Source organism: Ovis canadensis, chromosome 5 (assembly GCF_042477335.2).
Source record: "Ovis canadensis isolate MfBH-ARS-UI-01 breed Bighorn chromosome 5, ARS-UI_OviCan_v2, whole genome shotgun sequence".
Taxonomy (NCBI): domain Eukaryota; kingdom Metazoa; phylum Chordata; class Mammalia; order Artiodactyla; family Bovidae; genus Ovis; species Ovis canadensis.
In genome coordinates this window covers 55172909-55193154 of record NC_091249.1, presented here as the reverse complement: position 1 = coordinate 55193154, position 20246 = coordinate 55172909, and the positions used below count along the sequence as shown (strand labels likewise).

Here is a 20246-nt window from a genome sequence, read left to right as displayed (position 1 = left end):
CTCCAGAGGATGGAGATTATCTGTCTAAACCCATGTAATTTCCCCAAAAGCTAAAGACAAGTAACACATTGTTTGTACTCAACTAGAGTCATCACTATAGAACTAAGAACAGCTCCATCTCAATAGACATATGTCAATAAGTATGCATCCTAATATCATCTTGCTCCTTTATGCTGTTATATTTCCCTTATGACAGTCCAGTGACCATGATTATTTTTAATATTGACAGTAGAGCATTTCTGACAGTGACATTGTAGAATATGATATTTCCTCAACTGTAACACTTTCCCATGCACTTCCTCAGAGCCCCCGCCACTTCTTTATTCCTCAGGCTGTAGATGAGTGGGTTGAGCATGGGGGTCACTATGGTGCCAAGAACAGCTCCAATCTGGTCTTGTTCAGGTGTATGGGCTAAGGTGGGTGTCATGTAGATGAAGATAGCTTGACCAAAGTAGAGACTCACCACTGTCATGTGGGAAGAGCAGGTAGCCAGGGCTTTGTTCTTGCCCTTGCGAGAGTTCATCCTGAGAACAGTGAGGAAGATGAGAGTGTAGGAAGTTAGAATGAGAATAAATGGGATCAGGAGAAAAACAATGGTTGACACAAATTTCACCATCTCATAGGCTGATATGTCCATACAAGACAATCTCAGGATGGCAGGCATCTCACAGAAGTAATGATTAATCTCTCTGGAACCACAGATGGGGAAGTTCATGGGATAGATGGTGTGTACAAGGGCTGCAAGGGCTCCACCAATCCAGGCTGCAGCAGCCATCTGTAGACAGATGTTGGGGTTCATGAGGACTGTGTACCGCAGGGGGTTGCAGACAGCCACATAGCGGTCATAAGCCATGAGAGTCAGCAAGATGCACTCAGCAAGGCCAAGGGTGAGGAAAAAGAAGAGCTGAGTAGCACAGGAAAAATAGGAAATGTTCTTCTTTCCTGTGAAATAGTTGGTAACCATTTTGGGGACTGTGCAGGAAATGTAAGCCAGGTCAATGAGGGAGAGCTGACTGAGTAGGAAGTACATGGGAGCATGAAGATGGGAGTCCAGCCAGATAAGGAGGATTAGTATGGAGTTTCCAGTAAAGGCAGCAGTGTAGATAAGGATGATAATGAGGATAAGGAGGTTGGGATGTCTGAACCAGGGAAAGAGCCCCAGGAGGATGAAGTCAGTTGAGGTATCATTCTTCTGATTCATATTTTCATTCAAATGCCTTATTCAAACTGAAAACTTGCAGAAGCAGAATAATGTAGCAGAGGATGTGGTGCTCTGCTAAAATAATTTAATATGTTGGTCAGGACTTTCTTTGTACACTTATGGATCAGACTACAAAGCAGCACATTCTCATAAAAGAGAAAATGGGAAAAAAAACCCACAAAACTTCCTCAAATTAAAACACCTGTACTTAGAAATTAGAAAGATCATACCTGAAAGTTGGTAAATGAATATTTATTCCATTTGATTTATAATAATCACTTACTTAACCATTATTTCTCCCATGTTTGAATTTCTTAATGTACTGACATTCTTATTTCTTGCATATTGCTTTTCTAAGTGTTCTATTTTATCTACCTTCACCCTAGAAGAAAGATTTCTTACTTCCTTTGGAGTTCTCTCTCAGCTTTTATCATGAAATTTTAATTGTCTACTAATGAGAAAAGCTATTCACTTCATTTTATAAGCTAATCTCTGTAATTCTTATTTTATTCAGTTTTCTCTTTTGATTCGTACTCCTCATCTTAGTTTTCAACTGCATATTTACAGTTAAATAATTTCCTTATTCAGTTAACAACTTAAAGACAGCTGCCATATCCTTTCATTTGTTAAAAGTGAAATTTCTCAGTCGTGTCCGACTCTGTGACCCCATCAACTGTAGCCTGCCAGGCTCCTCTGTCCATGGGATTCTCCAGGCAGGAATACTGGAGTGGGCTGCCATTTTCTTCTCCAGGGGATCTTCCTGACCCAGGGATTGCACCTGGGTCTCCTGCACTGCAGGCAGACTCTTTACCATCTGAGCCACCAGGGGCAACCAGTTAATCTTACAGTTATTGTTCATTGATTATAGAATAAAAATCTTCAAAATACTCTTAACAAGTTGACTAAAATCCTACAAATGAATTTTAAGATCCTGTGTTTGTAGGAGTCATATTTTTCAGCTGATGACAGATGAATTCATATATCTTCATAAATATTCCCTATGCCTTCTTTTATTTGAAATAATGAAAGAGAAACATTGTATACTGTCTGACTGTCAATGGAAAGAGAGCAGAGTTCTCAGTGTCACACTTCCAAGGAAAAGTCACTATAAGCTGTGGCAGTGCTTTAGCTCTGGGAAATTTTGTTTCTTTACATTACCAGAGACCCTGGGCACCTCTGGGTCCCTGGATTGCTTTTCTGGAGTGCTTTCTTTCAAGATGTTTCTCTGTCATCCTACATTTTTTGACATAAATACTTTCCCTAACACATTCATTCTCTGTGGTGTGAAATGATGGGAGAATATCTTTGAAAATTATATTCTATGATCAAGTACCTCATGTAAAATATGACATTTTGCCTACATATTTAACACACAGGGATTATTATTACTATGAATTCTAGGCTAAGAATGGGAAATGGTCAAACACTGCCAAATTAATTTGCTCTATGCTTGCCTAGAGAATCCTGTGGATGGAGGAGCCTGGTGGGCTGCTGTCCATAGGGTCACACAGAGTCGGACATGACTGAAGCGACTTCGCATGCATGCATTCATTGGAGAAGGAAATGGTGATCCACTCCAGTATTCTTGCCTGGAGAATCCCAGGGACAGGGGAGCCTGGTGGGCTGTTGTCTATGGGGTTGCACAGAGTTAGACACGACTGAAGCAACTTAGCAGCAGCCGCAGCAGCAGCAGCAGCAGCAGCAGCACGAGTGATAAAGGATTGAACACTGTACCTAGCATCTCACTCTGTGCTTATATACAAGTCCTTTTCAAGTATGAATTAATCATTTCACAGATTAACAAATTAGACTTTTAAATGTGACATATTGTGGTTTGAAAATATTATGTTTTATATCTATCATGCAATATTACATTTTCTTGAATTTAGGAATATAAAGTAAAAGTGATTCTTGAGATTTCTTTAATAAGATCTTGGTTCTATCAGTATCTTTGCAAGCCTGGAAGTCAATGAATAGCTCTAGGATTCAGTTGGTTCGTATGTAAGTGAGACTTTGATCTACTTGATTTATAAGGGGTGTTCTTGCCTTCTTAAAAATTACATTAATCAGTAGGTATTGATAAAACCATTGGACACATACTTTATTACACTGAAATAATGATTCAACAACAAACTATGCATTAGCCAACTCTTTGTGACCTTATGGACTGTAGCTTGCCAGACTCCTCTGTCCATGGGATTCTCCAGGCAGGAATACTGCAGTGGGTTGCCATGCAATCCTCCAGGAGATCTTCCCAACCTGGGTTGAGAAGGCTTTCCATCTGGTCAAACAGAGTTGGATACGACTGAAGCTACTTAGCACAAACACATAAGTCTGTATTTGGCTGATGCATAATTTGTTGTTGAATCATCATTTCAATATAATAAAGTATCTGTCCATACAAATTCAGTCTTGACTAAATAATGCACACTATGTTATAAAATTCTTGCAAAATATTTTTCTGCCAAAATGTGTATATTTTTGCCTTCAAATGTTCAAATATGGATAAGCACAATTTACTCAAGAAATACAAAAAAAGCAAGCTTAATTCTGTGGGATATTTTAGCTAAAAATAGTGCCAATTCTTTCAGTTTCTTCTTAGAAAATTCAAATTTCCTGGTAAATGCTCAAGGATCCTAATGTCTCCATTGCAAAAAATTGAGTGACTAACAGTCAAAGAAACACTCACTCTTAAAGCATTTTTGTGTAAATGGTGAAAGATAGAACCTATCAGAAAGGTTTGTACAGATTATTCCCATCCATGATTCACCCTATTCTTTCGAATGCTCTTAAACTCCTTCTGGAAAACAATGTCCAAAAAATGTCTTTGTCATGCAAGATCCAAGTTGTATTCCTCCTAGGCTCCAGGGCAGTAATTCCTAAAGAAATACTGTGAGAAGACATGGATGTCTCCTCCAATGACAGTATAGAGGAGGAACTGCTAATAATAGTGATTATAACAACAGTGAAGTGAAAGTGAAGTTGCTCAGTCCTGTCCGACTCTTTGCAGCCCAAGGACTGTAGCCCACCAAGCTCCTCGGTCCATGGGATTCTCCAGGCAAGAATACTGGAGTGGGTTGCCATTTCCTTCTCCAATAACAACAGTAGTTAATGCTTATAGTAAAAGTAAAGTAAAGTGAAAGTTGCTCAGTTGTGTCTGACTCTTTCCAACCCCGTGGACTATACAGTCCATGGAATTCTCCAGGCAAAGAGGACTTACTAAATGTCAGAGCCCTTTACATGCATTAACCTACTGACTGTTCATATGGAATGTATGTGCAGTCTTGAGGAACTGATGCAGAGAAGACATGTAGCAATGTGCTCTCAATACCCTGTCAGACAATGGCTGAAGAGCATGGGGACACAGGCACTTCCTTACAGAAACTCCCTCCATCAAGATATTATTCAACCTGTCTAGTCATTTATGTATTTATGTAATTGTAAAAGAAATGTAAGTTGTAAAAGAAATGCATTTCACATATCGTGACTCACTGTGAGAGGCTTCCTTTCTATGTGGTCCAAACATATGTGCTCTTGTTTTTCAAAGCTTTCTGTCCTGAACCTTTGATGTGGAGACTGAATGAACAAACAGAGTTAGCTTCTTGCATGGAAGAATATAAATTAGTATAAATTATTTATCCACTGTTAATAGGTAAACAACTTTTCTCTTCCATGGCTACTGCTGCTTGGTGAACTTCCAGTAGCTACTGCCATCCCCTTGTGCACTATGACTCTTGTGCAGTAAATCCTTGTCTTGAGAAACCTGATTTCTGACATTTCAGGGTACTTGAAAGTGAATTAATTACATTTCTATTCTACGCCTGGCTTAGGTCTGAGAACAGAATGTGAGGATTCAGTATTGTAATATGAAGTCCTTCCATAGCTTCTGTGTACCACAGAGTTGGAGAAACCTTAAAGGATTTCTCATGGGAGTCTGTCCCCAAACTTCAATTAATTACAGATCTAGAGTAAATGTGGCTTCCCTGGTGGCTCATTGGTAAAGAATCCACCTTCAGTGCAGGAGAGGCAGGTTCAATCCCTGCACTGAAGCAGACCGGGAAGATCTGAAGGAAATGGCAACCCACCACATTATCTTTGCCTGGGAAATCCCATGGACAGAGGAGCCTGGTGAGCTGCAGTCTGTGGGTTTGCCAAGAGTTGGACATGACTTAGCGACTATACCACAACCACCACCAAATAAGTATAGGGCTCTTAGAAACCTCCTATAAAGTATACACGCTGTCCAGTATTATGTACTTTTTGTTTGTAAAATAGCATGGTTGAACTTTGATTGTATCTATGAAAATGGAGACATGAAAGAAACTACATGCTGAAAATGTGATAGCAAAGTATTTGGATGACTTTGAAAGAGTGGATAGCAAAAAACAAACAAACTTTTTTTTGAAAATTGTACTTAAACATGAACTGTGAAGCAAAATTCTAGGTGAGAATGCCAGTGTCAAACGCCTTATGTTTTTACTGATTACAATTTTATTCCAAATTATCATGGGTCTGAGTATTAGTTTATCTTATTACAATCTATTTTTGCACTGGAAAATGGAGGAAAGGAAATTAATTGAGTAATATAAACTCTGACTGTGGTTTCAGCAAGAGAATAATAAGCAAACTCATTTAAAGGAATAAAATTCAATGAGTCAAGTAATTTGTGGGTTCTAGAAACAATAGTTTGATTAATATTTTAATTGTGACTATTTGAGTTTCTGGATGGAAAAAGTTCCCTCCAAGAATCATTCTACTTGAAATAACTAGTTGCTCACCATCTAGGAATACTGTATGAGAGGGCTGAAGTAGCCCTGGGAGACCACATGACTTGGTTTCATATCACACATTTTTATGGTTATCCTGACTCTACAGTCACACTTGGTCAGGTGTGTAAGAATATCTACTTCAGTTGCTTTATGGGAGGTGACAATCCATACCTAAACATCAGTGGCTTTTGTGGAAGTCACCATATTTCTTTCATGAATGTCATAGATTTTTGCTTTATTCCCAGGCTCAACAGTAGGAATAAAAGGTGACGCAGAAATACTAATTAGGGCATCAGTGGCTCCAAGTACAAGTAGCTTGTTTTCCATAACAAGATACAAAATTGTCTAGTAACTTTCATATATTTGTTAAACTACTCAGAAAGGAAAACACATAGCTTGTGGCAAAAGGTTTTTGTACATGTCATATGTTTGAGACAGAGTTACCTCTTTTCTATGTGCAGATGATGCTTCTCATTGTTTGTGATAGCTTTGCCCTTTTACTCTCTCCCCAAGATTTATTGAGTAATAGTTGAAAAGTAAAATTTATCTTTAAAGTGTACAACATGATGATAATTTGATATGTTCCATACTTTGAGAAATGACTACCACAATTAACACATTCATTACCTCACATAGGAACTATAGGAACTTTTTTGGGGGAGGCGGTTGTAAAAGCTTGGGCTTCCCAAGTGGCTCAGTGGTAAAGAATCTGCCTGCCAGTTAAGGAGATACAAGAGACATGGGTTCAATCCCTGGGTCGAGTAGATCCTCTGGAGGACAAAATGGCAACTCACTCCAGTATTCTTGCTTATAAAATCCCATGGACAGAGGAGCCTGGTGGACTACAGTCCATGGGGTTGCAAAGAGTTGAACATGACTGAGTGACTTAACACAATGTAAAAGCCCAAGATCTACTCTCTCAGCAAATTTCAACCATACAATAAATGGTTATCTCTAATATTCCAATGACATATAACACCATGCTGTATGCTACATCCTCAGGACTTAACTCATCTTATAACTGTCAATTTGTACTCTTCGACTAAAATATTTCCATTATTCCTATCATCTAGCTCTTGATATATACTGCTTTACTGTGGTCCTATGAATTAAGAAATTTTAAAATAAAGTCCATATATGTGAGATTGTACAGTACCTATCTTTCCAGTTTAGCTTATTTTACTTAACATAATTTCTTCTAGATTCATTCATGTTGCTGCAAATGGCAGATTTTTTTCTATTTGATGGATGAATAATATTCCATAACAAAGGGAATATAAATATATGCTATATATTTATATAACAATATTACACACACACACACACACACATATATATATATATATATATATATATATATAGCATTTTCTTTATCAGTTTCTCAATTATCTGTCACTGGAGTTACTTTAATTTCTTCTCTATTGTGATAATGTTGTAACAAATATGAGAGAACAGATATTTCTTTGAGATAATCTCATTGCTTCAGATTTATTACCCAGATTGGTTGAGCACATTCTACTTTTATTTTCTTAGAAACAGCCATACTGTTTTCCATAATGGCTGCACCAAAATACATCTTCACCAGCAGTGTACAAGAGATCCTTTTCTCCACATCCTTGCTAACATTTGCCTATTATCTTTTTAAAAATAGAAATCCTAACAAGTTTGTGGTAATATCTCACTGTGAATTTGATTTACATTTCCTGATAATTAGTGATGTTGATTGAACATGTTTTCATGTATGTGTTAGCCATTTGTATGTGTTTGAAAAAATGTCTATTCAGGTCATTTGTCCAATTTTACATTAGAGCACTTGTTTGTTTGCTGCTGAGTTGCATGACTTCCTTTTCTATTTTGGATATTAAATCCTTGTCAAATAAATGATTTATAAACATTTTTTCCCATTTTATTGATTGTTTTTTCATTTTTGATGGTTTCCCTTGATGTGCTGAAGTTTTTTAGTGTGATGTAGTCTACTTTATACTTGCTTTTTTTGTCCTTTCTTTTGATGTCATATCAAAAAAATAATGGTCAAGACCAATGCAGGAGCTTTTGAGTATGTATTTTTTTTGAGGCATTTTACAGTTTCATGACTTATATTTAAGTTTTTTATCTTTTATTATTGGATAAAAGACAATTTTTTTGTGAGTGGAATAAGACAAGGATCCAACTTCATTCTTTTACATGTGGATATTCACTTGGACAGTGGTAAAAAATCCACCTGCAATGTAGGAGACGTAAGAAACTCAGGTTCGATCGCTGGCTTGAGAAGATCCTCTGGGGGAGGAAATGGCAACTCACTCCAATATTCTTGCCTGGAAAATTTCATGGACGGAAGATCTTGATAGGCTATAGTCCATGGGGTCTCAAAGAATTGGACATGACTGAGCACACATACATGTATCCAGTTTGCTGAACACCATTTATGATATTAACACCATTAAGATATAATGTTTCCATGATGTGTGTTCTTGTTACTTTTGTTGAATATTCGGTGAGATATGAGTGGTTTTATCACTATGCTGTCTGTTTTGTTTCATTGGATGATACCAGTAATATACAAGTTTGATCTAGTATATTATTTTAGTATATCTTTGTAATAATTTGATATTAGAAAGGGTAATGCCCCTGGTTTCATAATTCTTTTTCAAATTGCTAAGACTCTGGGGCAGTGCCAAGATGGTTGAGGAATAGGAGGGGAGACCACTTTCTCCCCAACAAATTCATCAAAAGATCATTTGAATGCTGAGCAACTTTTACAAAACAACTTCTGAATGCTGGCAGAGCAAACCAGGAGCCCAGAAAGGCAGCCCATTCTCTTTGAAAGGAGGAGGGACAAAATATACAAAACGAAAAGAGAGACAAAAGAGTTAGGGACAGAGACCTGTCCTGGGGAGGGAATCTTGAAGGAGGAGAAGTTTCCACACAGTAGGAAACCCTCTCACAGGTGGGTCTGCGGGGAGTTTTGGAATCTCGGCAAAATAACCGGGAGAAAAAAAAAATCAAAACCCCATAGAATAGGTGCCTAACCGCAACTGCAAGCCTAGAAGTAGCCCAGACTCTCATGTCCACCATCAGTGAGGAGGGGCTGAAGATACCACCAGAAAATTACCAGAGCAAATCAATGAATAAAGTTGCAGCATATAAAATGAATACACAGATATTCCTTGCATTCCTATACACTAACAATGAGAAAACAGAAAGAGAAGTTAAGTAAACAATCCCATTCACCATGGCGATGAAAAGAATAAGACACTTAGAAATAAATTCACCTAAAGAAACAAAAGATCTATATATAGAAAATTATAAAACACTGATGAAAGAAGTAAAAGATGACGCAAATAGATGGAGAAATAGACCACATTCATGGATCAGAAGAATCAACAAGTGAAAATTACTACTCAAAGCAATCTACAGATTCAATGCAATCCCTCTCAAACTACCAACAGTAATTTTCACAGAACTAGAACAAATAATTTCATAATTTGTATGGAAACAGAAAACCTCGAAGAGCCGAAGCAATCTTGAGAAAGAAGAATGGAACTGGAGAAATCAACCTGCTTGACTTCAGACTATACTACAAAGCTACAGTCATCAAGACAGTATGGTATTGGCACAAAAAATGGATATACAGATCAATGGAACAAAATAGAAAGCCCAGAAATAAATCCATGCACCTGTGGACACCCTTCTTTGACCAAGGAGGCAAAATATACAATGGATTAAAGACAATCTTTTCAAAAAGTGGTGCTGGGAAAACTGATCAATCACCTGTAAAAGAATGAAACTGGAACACTTTCTAACACCATACACAAAAATAAACTCAAAATGGATTAAAGATCTAAACATAAGACCAGAAACTATAAAACTCCTAGAGGAAAACATAGGCAGAACACTTGACATAAATCACAGCAAGATCCTCTATGACCCAACTCTGAGAGTGATGGAAATATAAGCAAAATGAGGGATGGTACAGGGAGGGAGGAGGGAGAGGGTTCAGGATGGGGAACACATGTATACCTGTGGAGGATTCATGTTGATGTATGGCAAAATCAATACAAAATTGTAAAGTAATTAACTTCCAATTAAAATAAATAAAATTTAAAAAATAATAAAAAAAGGATGAATATGGCGGACAAGAACAACAACAAAAAATAATAAAAAAATAAATAAATGGAACCTAATTAAACATAAAAGCTTTTGCACAATGAAGGAAACTACAAGTAAGGTGAAAAGACAGCCTTCAGAATGGGAGAAAATAATGGCAAGTGAAGCAACTGACAAAGAATTAATCTCAAAAATATGCAAGAAGTTCTTGTAGTTCAATACCAGAAAAATAAAAGGCCTAATCAAAAAATGAGCCAAAGAACTAAACAGACATTTCTCCAAAGAAGACATACAGATGGCTAACAAAAACATGAAAAGATGCTCAACATTACTCATTATCAGAGAAATGCAAATCAAAACCACAATGAAGTACCATCTCACACCGGTCAGAATGACTGCCACCAAAAAGTCTACAAACAATAAATGTTAGAGAGGGTGTGGCGATAAGGGAACCCTCTTAATCTGTTGGTGGGAATGCAAACCAGTACAGCCACTATGGAGAACAGTGTGGAGATTCCTTAAAAAACTGGAAATAGAACTGCCATATGGCCCAGCAATCCCACTGCTGGGCATACACACCAAGGAAACCAGAATTGAAGACACATGTACCCCAATGTTCATTGCAGTACTGTTTACAAATGCTAGGGCATTGAAGCAACCTAGAGTGTCCATCAGCAGATGAATGGATAAGAAAGTAGTGGTACATATACACAGTGGAATATTAGTTATTAAATAGAATACATTTGAGTCAGTTCTAATGAGGTGGATGAAACTGGAACCTATTATACAGAGTGAAATAAGTCAGAAAGTAAAACACCAGTCCAGTATATTAATGCATATATATGGAATTTAGAAAGAATGGTAATGATGACCCTATATGTGAGACAGCAAAAGAGACAGATATAAAGAGCAAACTTTTGGACTCTGGGAAAAGCTGAGGGTTTGATGATTTGAGAGAATAACATTGAAACATGTATATTACCATATGTGAAATAGATGACCAGTCCAAGTTCGATGCATGAAACAGGGCACTCAGAGCTGGTGCACTGGGACAACCCAGAAGGATGGGATGGGGAGGGAGGTGGGAGGGTGGTTCAGGACAGAGGGACACATATACACCCGTGGTTGATTCATCTCAATGTATGGCAGAAACCACCACAGTATTGTAAAGTAATTAGCCTCCAATTAAAATTAATAAATTAATTTAAAAATTGCTATGATTCGAGTTTTTTGTGGTGCCATATAATTTAAAGATTGCTTGTTCTATTTTTGTGGAAAATGTCATTGGCTTTTAATAGAGAAGAGTCGGACACGACTGAGCGACTGATCTGAACTGAACCCTGAATTTGTAGATTTTTGGGGGCAGCATGAGCACTTAAAAATATTAATTCTTTAAATCCAAAATGTGTCACATTTTTCCATTTATTTGTGTATTCTTGCTGGTGGTTTATTCACTAAGTCATGTCTGACTCTGTGATCCCATGGACTGTAGCCTGCCAATTTCCTCTGTCTGTTGGATTTCTTAGGTAAGAATACTGGAGTGGCTTGCCGTTTTCTTCTCCAGGGCTTCTTCCCCACCCCGGGATTGAACCTGGGGCTCCTGCATTGCAGGCAGATTCTTTACTGACTGAGCCAACAGGGAAGTCCCTGGTATAAACTTTCAGATTTCTTTAATTAATGCTTTACATTTTCAGTATATAAGCCTTTCACCTCCTTAATTTTTTACCCAAATATTATATTGTTTCTTACACTATTGTGAATTTTTAAAAATATTCTTCCCTATAATGTTCATTAGTAAATATTCTTCACTGTATTGTTCATTAGTTAGTGAATGTTAGTGTACAGATACAAATTATTTTTATATTTTGATTTTCTATTCTGAAACTTTGCTGCTTTTGTTTAGTTCTAAGAACTTGTTGGGGGAGCCTTAGGATTTCCTCTATATAAGATTATGTCATCAGCAAACAGACATGCTTTTATTTCTTCTTATCTAATTGAAATTACTTTTATTTTTCTTGCAAAATTGCAATGATTAGGGACTCAACTACTACATTGAATAGAAATGTTGAGTGTGGGCACACCTGTATTGTTCTAGATCTTGGAGGAAACTCTTTTATCTTTTCACCATTGAGGATATCACTAGCTATGGGCATGTCATATAAGGCCTTTATTAAATTTATACATTCTTTCTGTATCTAACTTGTTGAGAGTTTTTATTATTAAAAATGTTAAATTTTGTCAAATACTTTGTTGCTTTTAGTGAGATGATTATATTGTTTTTATCCTGTTTCTGCTAATGTTATATATCACATTGATTGATCTGCATATTTTGAATAATCTTTGCATTTCAAGGATAAATTACACTTCTCAATGGAGGATGACCTTTTTCATGTGCTGTTGAATTTGGTTTGCTAGTATTTTGCCAATGACTTTTGTATTTAGATTTATTAGATTTATTGATGTATAAATTATTTTCTCGTACTGTCTTTTTCTGTCTTGTATCAGAGTTATGCTGCCTTGTAAAATGTTGGGAAATATACTATCCTCTTCAGTTTTTTGAAAGAATTTGTGAGGGATTGGTATTGATTCTTCTTTTATTTTATTGAGATATAATTGACTTACAGCATTATATTAATTTAAAGTATAAATGATAATGATTCAATATTTGTATTTATTGAGAAATGATCACCAAATAAGCCTAGTTAATATCTGTCAGTATACACACTTATTTTTTCTTGTAATAAGAACATTTAATATCTACTCTCAGCAATTTTCAAATATACAGTAAAATATAATTAACTATAGTCCATATGTTACGTGACTTGCATATTTTATAAGTTTGTACATGTTGACCCCATTCACTCATTTTGCTCATCCCTTGGCAACACACAATCTGTGTTTTGTACATATAAACCTGCTTTTGTTTGTTTGTTTCAGATTTTATGTATAAGTAAAATCACAGGAAATTTGTCTTTTCCTATCAAACATTTTTACTTAGCTTGATACCCTCAAAGTCTATTCATGTTGTCAAAAATGGCAAGATTTTCGTCTTTTTATGGCCAAAATATATTACAGTGTATATAAACATGCTTTTTTATTTGTTCATCCTTCAATAGACACTTAGGTTGTTTTCATATCTTGGCCAATGTAGATAAAGCTATAATAAACTTGGCAATGCATACACATTTTTTTGTTAGTCTTTTTGTTTTCTTTAAATAAATACCAAGATATGAAATTGTTGGATGTTATGATAGCTCTACCTTTAATATTTTGGGGAATCTCCATACTGTTTTCCATAGTGGCTGTACAAATTTTCATTCCCACCAACAGTGTGCAAGGAAGGGTTCACTTTTCTCCAGATCCTTCCCAACACTTGTTTTTTGTCTTTTCGATAATAACCATTTGAATAGGTGTGACAGGATATCTCACTGTGGTCTTAAATGGCATTTCTCTGATGATTAATTATATTGAACACTTTTGTGTGCATGCATGTCTGGTTCTTTGTGACCCTATGGACTATTGCCCACCAGGCTCCTCTCTCCATGGGATTCTCCAGGCAAGAACACTGGAGTAGACTGCCATGCCCTCCTCCAGGAGATCTTCCTGACTCAGGGACTGAACCCACATCTCTTGGGGCTCCTACACTGGAGGCAGAGTCTTTACCACTGAACCACCAGGAAAGTCCCATTGAACATTTTTACATACACCTATTGGTCATCTGTATGTCTTTATTGGAAAAATGTCTATTCAGATGTTCTGTCTATTTTAAATTTTTTATTGAGTTGTATGAGTTTTTATATAGTTTGTATAATAACTGCTTATCAAATAAATGTTTTCCAGTTTTTTCCCCATGAGGTAAGTTGCCTTTCAGTTTGTTTTTCTATTCCCTGGTTATGCAGATGTATTCTAGTTTGATATAGTGCACTGGTTTATTTTTGTTTTGGTGACATTGCTTTTGGTATAAAATCCTAAGATCATAGCTTGTATTCATGTCAAGGTACTTAGCACCTACGTTTTGTTTTTGTTTTTAGGAGTTTTATGGTTTCTGATCTTACATTCAAGTCTCACCAAACCTGGATAGGTTTTTGTATAAGATGAAAATAGCAGTTCACCTTTATTCTTTTGTGTTTAACTGTCCAGATTTCCCAACACTATTTATTGAAGGTGCTGTCTTATCCCCATGGTATATCCTTGTTTCACTGTTGCAAATTAATTGACCATGTATGCGTGCTGTTATAAGCCCCAACAGTTTTTTCTTTTATTTTCTTTTTTTATAATGCAAGTGCTTGACTTAAGCTCTGATTGCTGAGGCATCCATTTTAAGGAAACATCTAATTCAAAGAAGACTATCTCAAATAAACACATTGAGCCACAAGACTAGATAAAGAGCCAGAAACAGGCCACACAGCATGCTTAACTCTGAGATTTTCTTGTTTTAGATATATTGGTTGACTTCAATAACTCACCATTTGGGACACATTTTTTTCTCTTTCTGCACTTTAAATTTCTGGTCTATGTCTTCAGTTCACCAAAAGAGAATGTCTCTGTGAAACCCTAGGCCTCCACCTTCAACCTCAATAAAAGCAGAATCCCAGGTCAGTCCTCAGTTTCTCTCTCTCACTTTCTCTTCCCAAACCTTGATGTTTGCTCAAATGTGCTGTGCTATTTATGGGTCTTATAAATAACAGACCTCTATTTTTTCAAAGTTTCCTGATGGCCTTTGCTAAAGAAAGCCTTGCAATCAAATTAAGAATCGCAAGGGCTGGTTCAGCCACAACGTTTGTTACAGGAAAAGATGGGCACAATGTAATTGGCATAGTTGGCAGGATCTCATAATTGTCCTTGCAATTAGCTTACAAATGAGATAAATGCCCTGCAATTTGCTTACTAATCATCTAACTATGGTGGGTTAGACCATTTTGGAAAGAATCTTTGCTTGCTCAGTGTTTGTTGCACTGCTATGTGTTTTCTTACAAAGGTTTTATATTTTATATTTGGTCTATAATATATTTTGTGTTTATTTTTGTATATGATGTAGGGAAATGTTTTAATCTCGTTCTTTTATATGCAACTGTCCAGTTTTCTCAGCATAACATCTTGAAGAGACTGTCTTTTATCCATTATATGTTACTGCTTCTTTTATCATAGTTTAATTGACCATAGGTATGTGGCTTTGTTGGTCTCTGTGTTGTGTTCCATTGATTTATGTGTCTTTTTGTGTCAGTATCATGCTATTTTTATTACAGTAGCTTTCTAGTACAGTCTGAATACAAGGAACATGATATCACTAGCTTTATTCATTGTTCTCAGGATTGCTTTGGTGATTTGGGGTATTTTATGGATTAATATGTATTTTAAAATGATTTCTTGTAGTTCTGTGAAAAATGTCATTGATATTTTGACAGATGGGGCTTCCCAGGTGGCACCAGTGGTACAGAAGCTGCCTGCTAATGCAGGAGATGTAAGATACAGGTTCGATCCCTGGGTTGAGAAATACCCTGGAGGAGGGCATGGCAACCCACTCCAGTACTCTTGCCTGGAGAATCCCATGGTGTTAGGGAAATTAAATAAAGAGTCTTGTTTAGGCTCAGAGAAAAAGCAAAGCAGGGCTCTGATCTTGCTTCTTCTTCTTTTAAAAATTTTTATTATAAATTTATTTATTTTAATTGGTTTTGCCATACAATGACATGAATCCACCACGAGTATACATGTGTTCCCCATCCTGAACCCCCTCCCACCTCCCTTCCCATCCCATGCCTCTGGATCATCCCAGTGCACCAGCCCCCAGCATCCTGTATCATGCATCAAAGCTGTACTGGTGGTTCATTTCACATATGATAATATATATGTTTCAATGCCATTCTCCCAAATCCTCCCACCCTCTCCCTCTCCCACAGAGTCCAAAAGACAATTCTATACATCTGTGTCTCTTTTGAGTCTCGCATACAGGGTTATCATTACCATCTTTCTAAATTCCACATATATGTGTTAGCATACTGTATTGGTGTTTTTCTTTCTGGCTTACTTCACTCTGTATAATAGGCTCCAGTCTCATCCATCTGGTTTCCTTGGTGTGTATGCCCAGAAGTGGGATTGCTGAGTTGTATGGTAGTTCTATTTCCAGTTTTTTAAGGAATCTCCACACTGTTCTCCATAGTGATTTTTCTGAAATTGAGCTGCATGAGTTGCTTGTATATTTTTAAGATTAATTCTTTGTCAGTTGCTTCATTTGCTATTATTTTCTCCCATTCTTAAGGCTGTCTTTTCACCTTGATTATAATTTCCTTTGTTATGCAAAAGCTTTTAATTTTAATTAGGTCCCATTTGTTTATTTTTGCTTTTGTTTCCAGTATTCTGGGAGGTGGGTCATAGAGGACCCTGCTGTGATTTATGTCGGAGAGTGTTTTGCTTATGTTCTCTTCTAGGAGTTTTATAGTTTCTGGTCTTACATTTAGATCTTTAATCCATTTTGAGTTTACTTTTGTGTATGGTGTTAGAAAGTGATCTAGTTTCATTCTTTTACAAGTGGTTGACCAGTTTTCCCAGCACCACTTGTTGAAGAGATTGTCTTTTCTCTGTTATACATTTAGCCTCCTTTGTCAAAGATACGGTGTCCATAGGTGTGGATTTATCTCTGGGCTTTCCATTTTGTTCCATTGATCTATATTTCTGTTTTTGTGCCAGTACCATACTGTCTTGATGACTGTGGTTTTGTAGTAGAGCCTGAAGTCAGGCAGGTTGATTCCTCCAGTTCCATTCTTCTTTCTCAAGATTGCTTTGGCTATTTGAGTTTTTTTTTTTTTTTTTTGTATTTCCATACAAATTGTGAAATTATTTGTTCCAGCTCTGTAAAAAATACCATTGGTAGCTTGATAGGGATTGCATTGACTCTATAGATTGCTTTGGGTAGTATACTCATTTTCACTATATTGATTCTTCCAATACATGAACATGGTATATTTCTCCATCTATTAGTGTCCTCTTTGATTTCTTTCACCAGTGTCTTATCGTTTTCTATATATAGGTATTTTTTTTCTTTAGGTAGATATATTTCTAAGTATATATCTGCTTAGAGAAACAAAGGACTGGAAAAGGTCAGTTTTCATTCCAATCCCAAAGAAAGGCAATGCCAAAGAATGCTCACACTACTGCATAATTGCATTCATCTCACACGCTAGCAAAGTAATACTCAAAATTATCCAAGCCAGGCTTCAGCAATATGTGAACCATGAACTTCCAGATGTTCAAGATGGTTTTAAAAAAGGAGGGAACCTGAGATCAAATTGCCAACATCCACCAGATCATGAAAAAAGCAAGAGAGTTCCAGAAAAACATCTATTTCTGCTTTATTGACTATGCCAAAGCCTTTGACTGTGTGGATCACTATAAACTGTGGAAAATTCTGAAAGAGATGGGAATACCAGACCACCTGACCTGCCTCTTGAGAAACCGATATGCAGATCAGGAAGCAACAGTTAGAACTGGACATGGAACCACAGGCTGTTTCCAAATAGGAAAAGGAGTACGTCAAGGCTGTATATTGTCACCCTGCTTATTTAACTTCTATGCAGAGTACATCATGAGAAACGTTGGGCTGGAGGAAGCACAAGCTGGAATCAAGATTGCTGGGAGAAATATCAATATCCTCAGATATGCAGATGACACCACCCTTATGGTAGAAAGTGAAGAGAAACTAAGAAGCCTCCTGATGAAAGTGAAAGAGGAGAGTGAAAAAGTTGGCTTAAAGCTCAACATTCAGAAAACTAAGATCATGGCATCCAGTCCCATCACTTCATGGGAAATAGATGGGGAAACAGTGGAAACAGTGTCAGACTTTATTTTTTTGGGGCTCCAAAATCACTGCAGATGGTGATTTCAGCCATGAAATTAAAGGACGCTTACTTCTTGGAAGGGAAGTTATGACCAACCTAGATAGCATATTGAAAAGCAGAGACATTACTTTACCAACAAAGGTCCGTCTAGTCAAGGCTATGGTTTCCCCAGTGGTCATGTATGGATGTGAGAGTTGGACTGTGAAGAAAGCTGAGCGCTGAAGAATTGATGCTTTTGAACTGTGGTGTTGGAGAAGACTCTGGAGAGTCCCTTGGACTGCAAGGAGATCCAACCAGTCCATTCTGAAGGAGATCAGTCCTGGGTGTTTTTTGGAAGGAATGATGCTAGAGCTGAAACTCCAGTATTTTGGCCACCTCATGCGAAGAGTTGACTCATTGGAAAAGACTCTGATGCTGGGAGGGATTGGGGGCAGGAGGAGAAGGGGACGACAGAGGATGAGATGGCTGGATGGCATCACTGACTCAATGGACGTGAGTTTTAGTGAACTTCGGGAGATGGTGCTGGACAGGAGGTCTGGCGTGCTGCAATTCATGGGGTCGCAAAGAGTCGGACACGACTTTGTGACTGAAGTGAACTGATCTGAACTGATTCCTAAGTATTTTATTCTTTTTGTTGCAATGGTGAATGGAATTATTTCCTTAATTTCTCTTCCTATTTTCTCATTATTAGTGTATAGGAATGCAAGGGATTTCTGTGTGTTGATTTTATATCCTGCAACTTTACTATATTCATTGATTAGTGTAGTAATTTTTTGGTGGCGACTTAAGGGTTTTCCATGTAGAGTATCATGTCGTCTGCAAACAGGGAGAGTTTTACTTCTTCTTTTCCAATTTGGATTCCTTTTATTTCTTTTTCGGCTCTGATTGCTGTGGCCAAAACTTCCAAAACTATGTTGAATAATAGTGTTGCAGGAAAGAGGACCCCTTCCAGGGCCCGAAACTAGGCTCTTGTCTAACACTTGGAAATGAATTGTCTGAGGAGACACATGTGCTGACAAAGCAAGAGTCTTTATTGGGAAACGGGACCCGGGTGGAGAGCAGTAGGGTAAGGGAACCCAGGAGAACTGCTCTTCCGTGTGGCTTGCAGTTTGGGGTTGTATGGTGATGGGATTAATTTCCAGGTGGTCTTTGGCCAATCATTCTAATTCAGAGTCTTTCCTGGTGGTGCACGCATCACTCAGCCAAGATGGATGCTAGTGAGAGAGATTCTGAGAAGTGGACAGACACGCGGTGTCTCCTTTAGACCTTTCCTGAACTCTTCCAGTTGGCAGTGGCTGATTAGTTCCCTATTCCTTATCAGGATCTCCTGTCATAAAACAACTCATGCAAATGGTTACTACGGTGCCTGGCTAGGGTGGGCCATTTCAATCAGTGTGCTTCCCCAGTAGTGGTGAGAGTGGGCACCCTTGTTTTGTTCCTGACTTTAGGGGAAATGCTTTCAATTTTTCACCATTGAGGATAGTGTTTGTTGTGGGTTTGTCATACATAGCTTTTATTATGTTGAGGTATATTCCTTCTATTCCTGCTTTCTGGAGGGTTGTTATCATAAATGGATATTGAATTTTGTTAAAGGCTTTCTCTGCATCTATTGAGATAATCATATGGTTTTTATTTTTCAATTTGTTAATGTGGTGTATTACATTGATTGATTTGTGGATATTGAAGAATCCTTGCATCCCTGGGATAAAACCCACTTGGTCTCTGCCTGAACACTGCCCTGACTATGAATGACTGTGAATGTGACTGCAAGACTTGCAGCACCTTAGATGAGATGAGGGAGGAATCTTGAGATTGTTGAGCCCTAAAGGGGGCCTGGCCAGCCAAGCCCCAGGCTTAGCAACATTCCAAGTTTTACAAGACAAAGCAAACAGCATTAACATGAAACCAGGCTTGCAATTTGTTCACAGATTGATGATGATATCGGTTTGCATCCTTTCTGGGATTATAAACAGTAATCCCAAACTGGGATCTTTGAAGTCTCACCCAAGGACCCTTTCCCAACTGGGACTCCAAATGTGCTGTGACGTGGACTTATAGGTGTTGTTTAAGTCTGAAACCCAATTTGGCAATGTATTCTCTGTTCTTACTATTTCTCTTTTCTTTTAATGTTAGTATATTGAAAGTAAGCTAGATAATTCTCTAGTAAATATTTGTATTATTTGTTTGTATATAACAAGTGGCTTATTTTGTCAACAAATCCTTTGAACCTGAGATGAGAGTGAAAACTTTTGGCAAAACACATAGACAGAGGAGCATGGTGGACTATGGTCCATAGGGTCTCTACCAGTTGGATATGATTGAAATGACTTAGCACAC

The 20246-nt window shown here is 37.4% G+C and overlaps 1 protein-coding gene across 1 annotated transcript; it reads right to left on the bottom strand.

Annotated features, from left to right (window-relative positions):
• Positions 1 to 271: 271 nt before the first annotated feature.
• LOC138441807 (olfactory receptor 2T27-like) lies at positions 272 to 1201 on the bottom strand. The gene has a single exon (XM_069592870.1). The coding sequence runs from the start codon at positions 1199 to 1201 to the stop codon at positions 272 to 274; it is 930 nt and encodes a 309-aa protein (XP_069448971.1).
• Positions 1202 to 20246: the final 19045 nt, after the last annotated feature.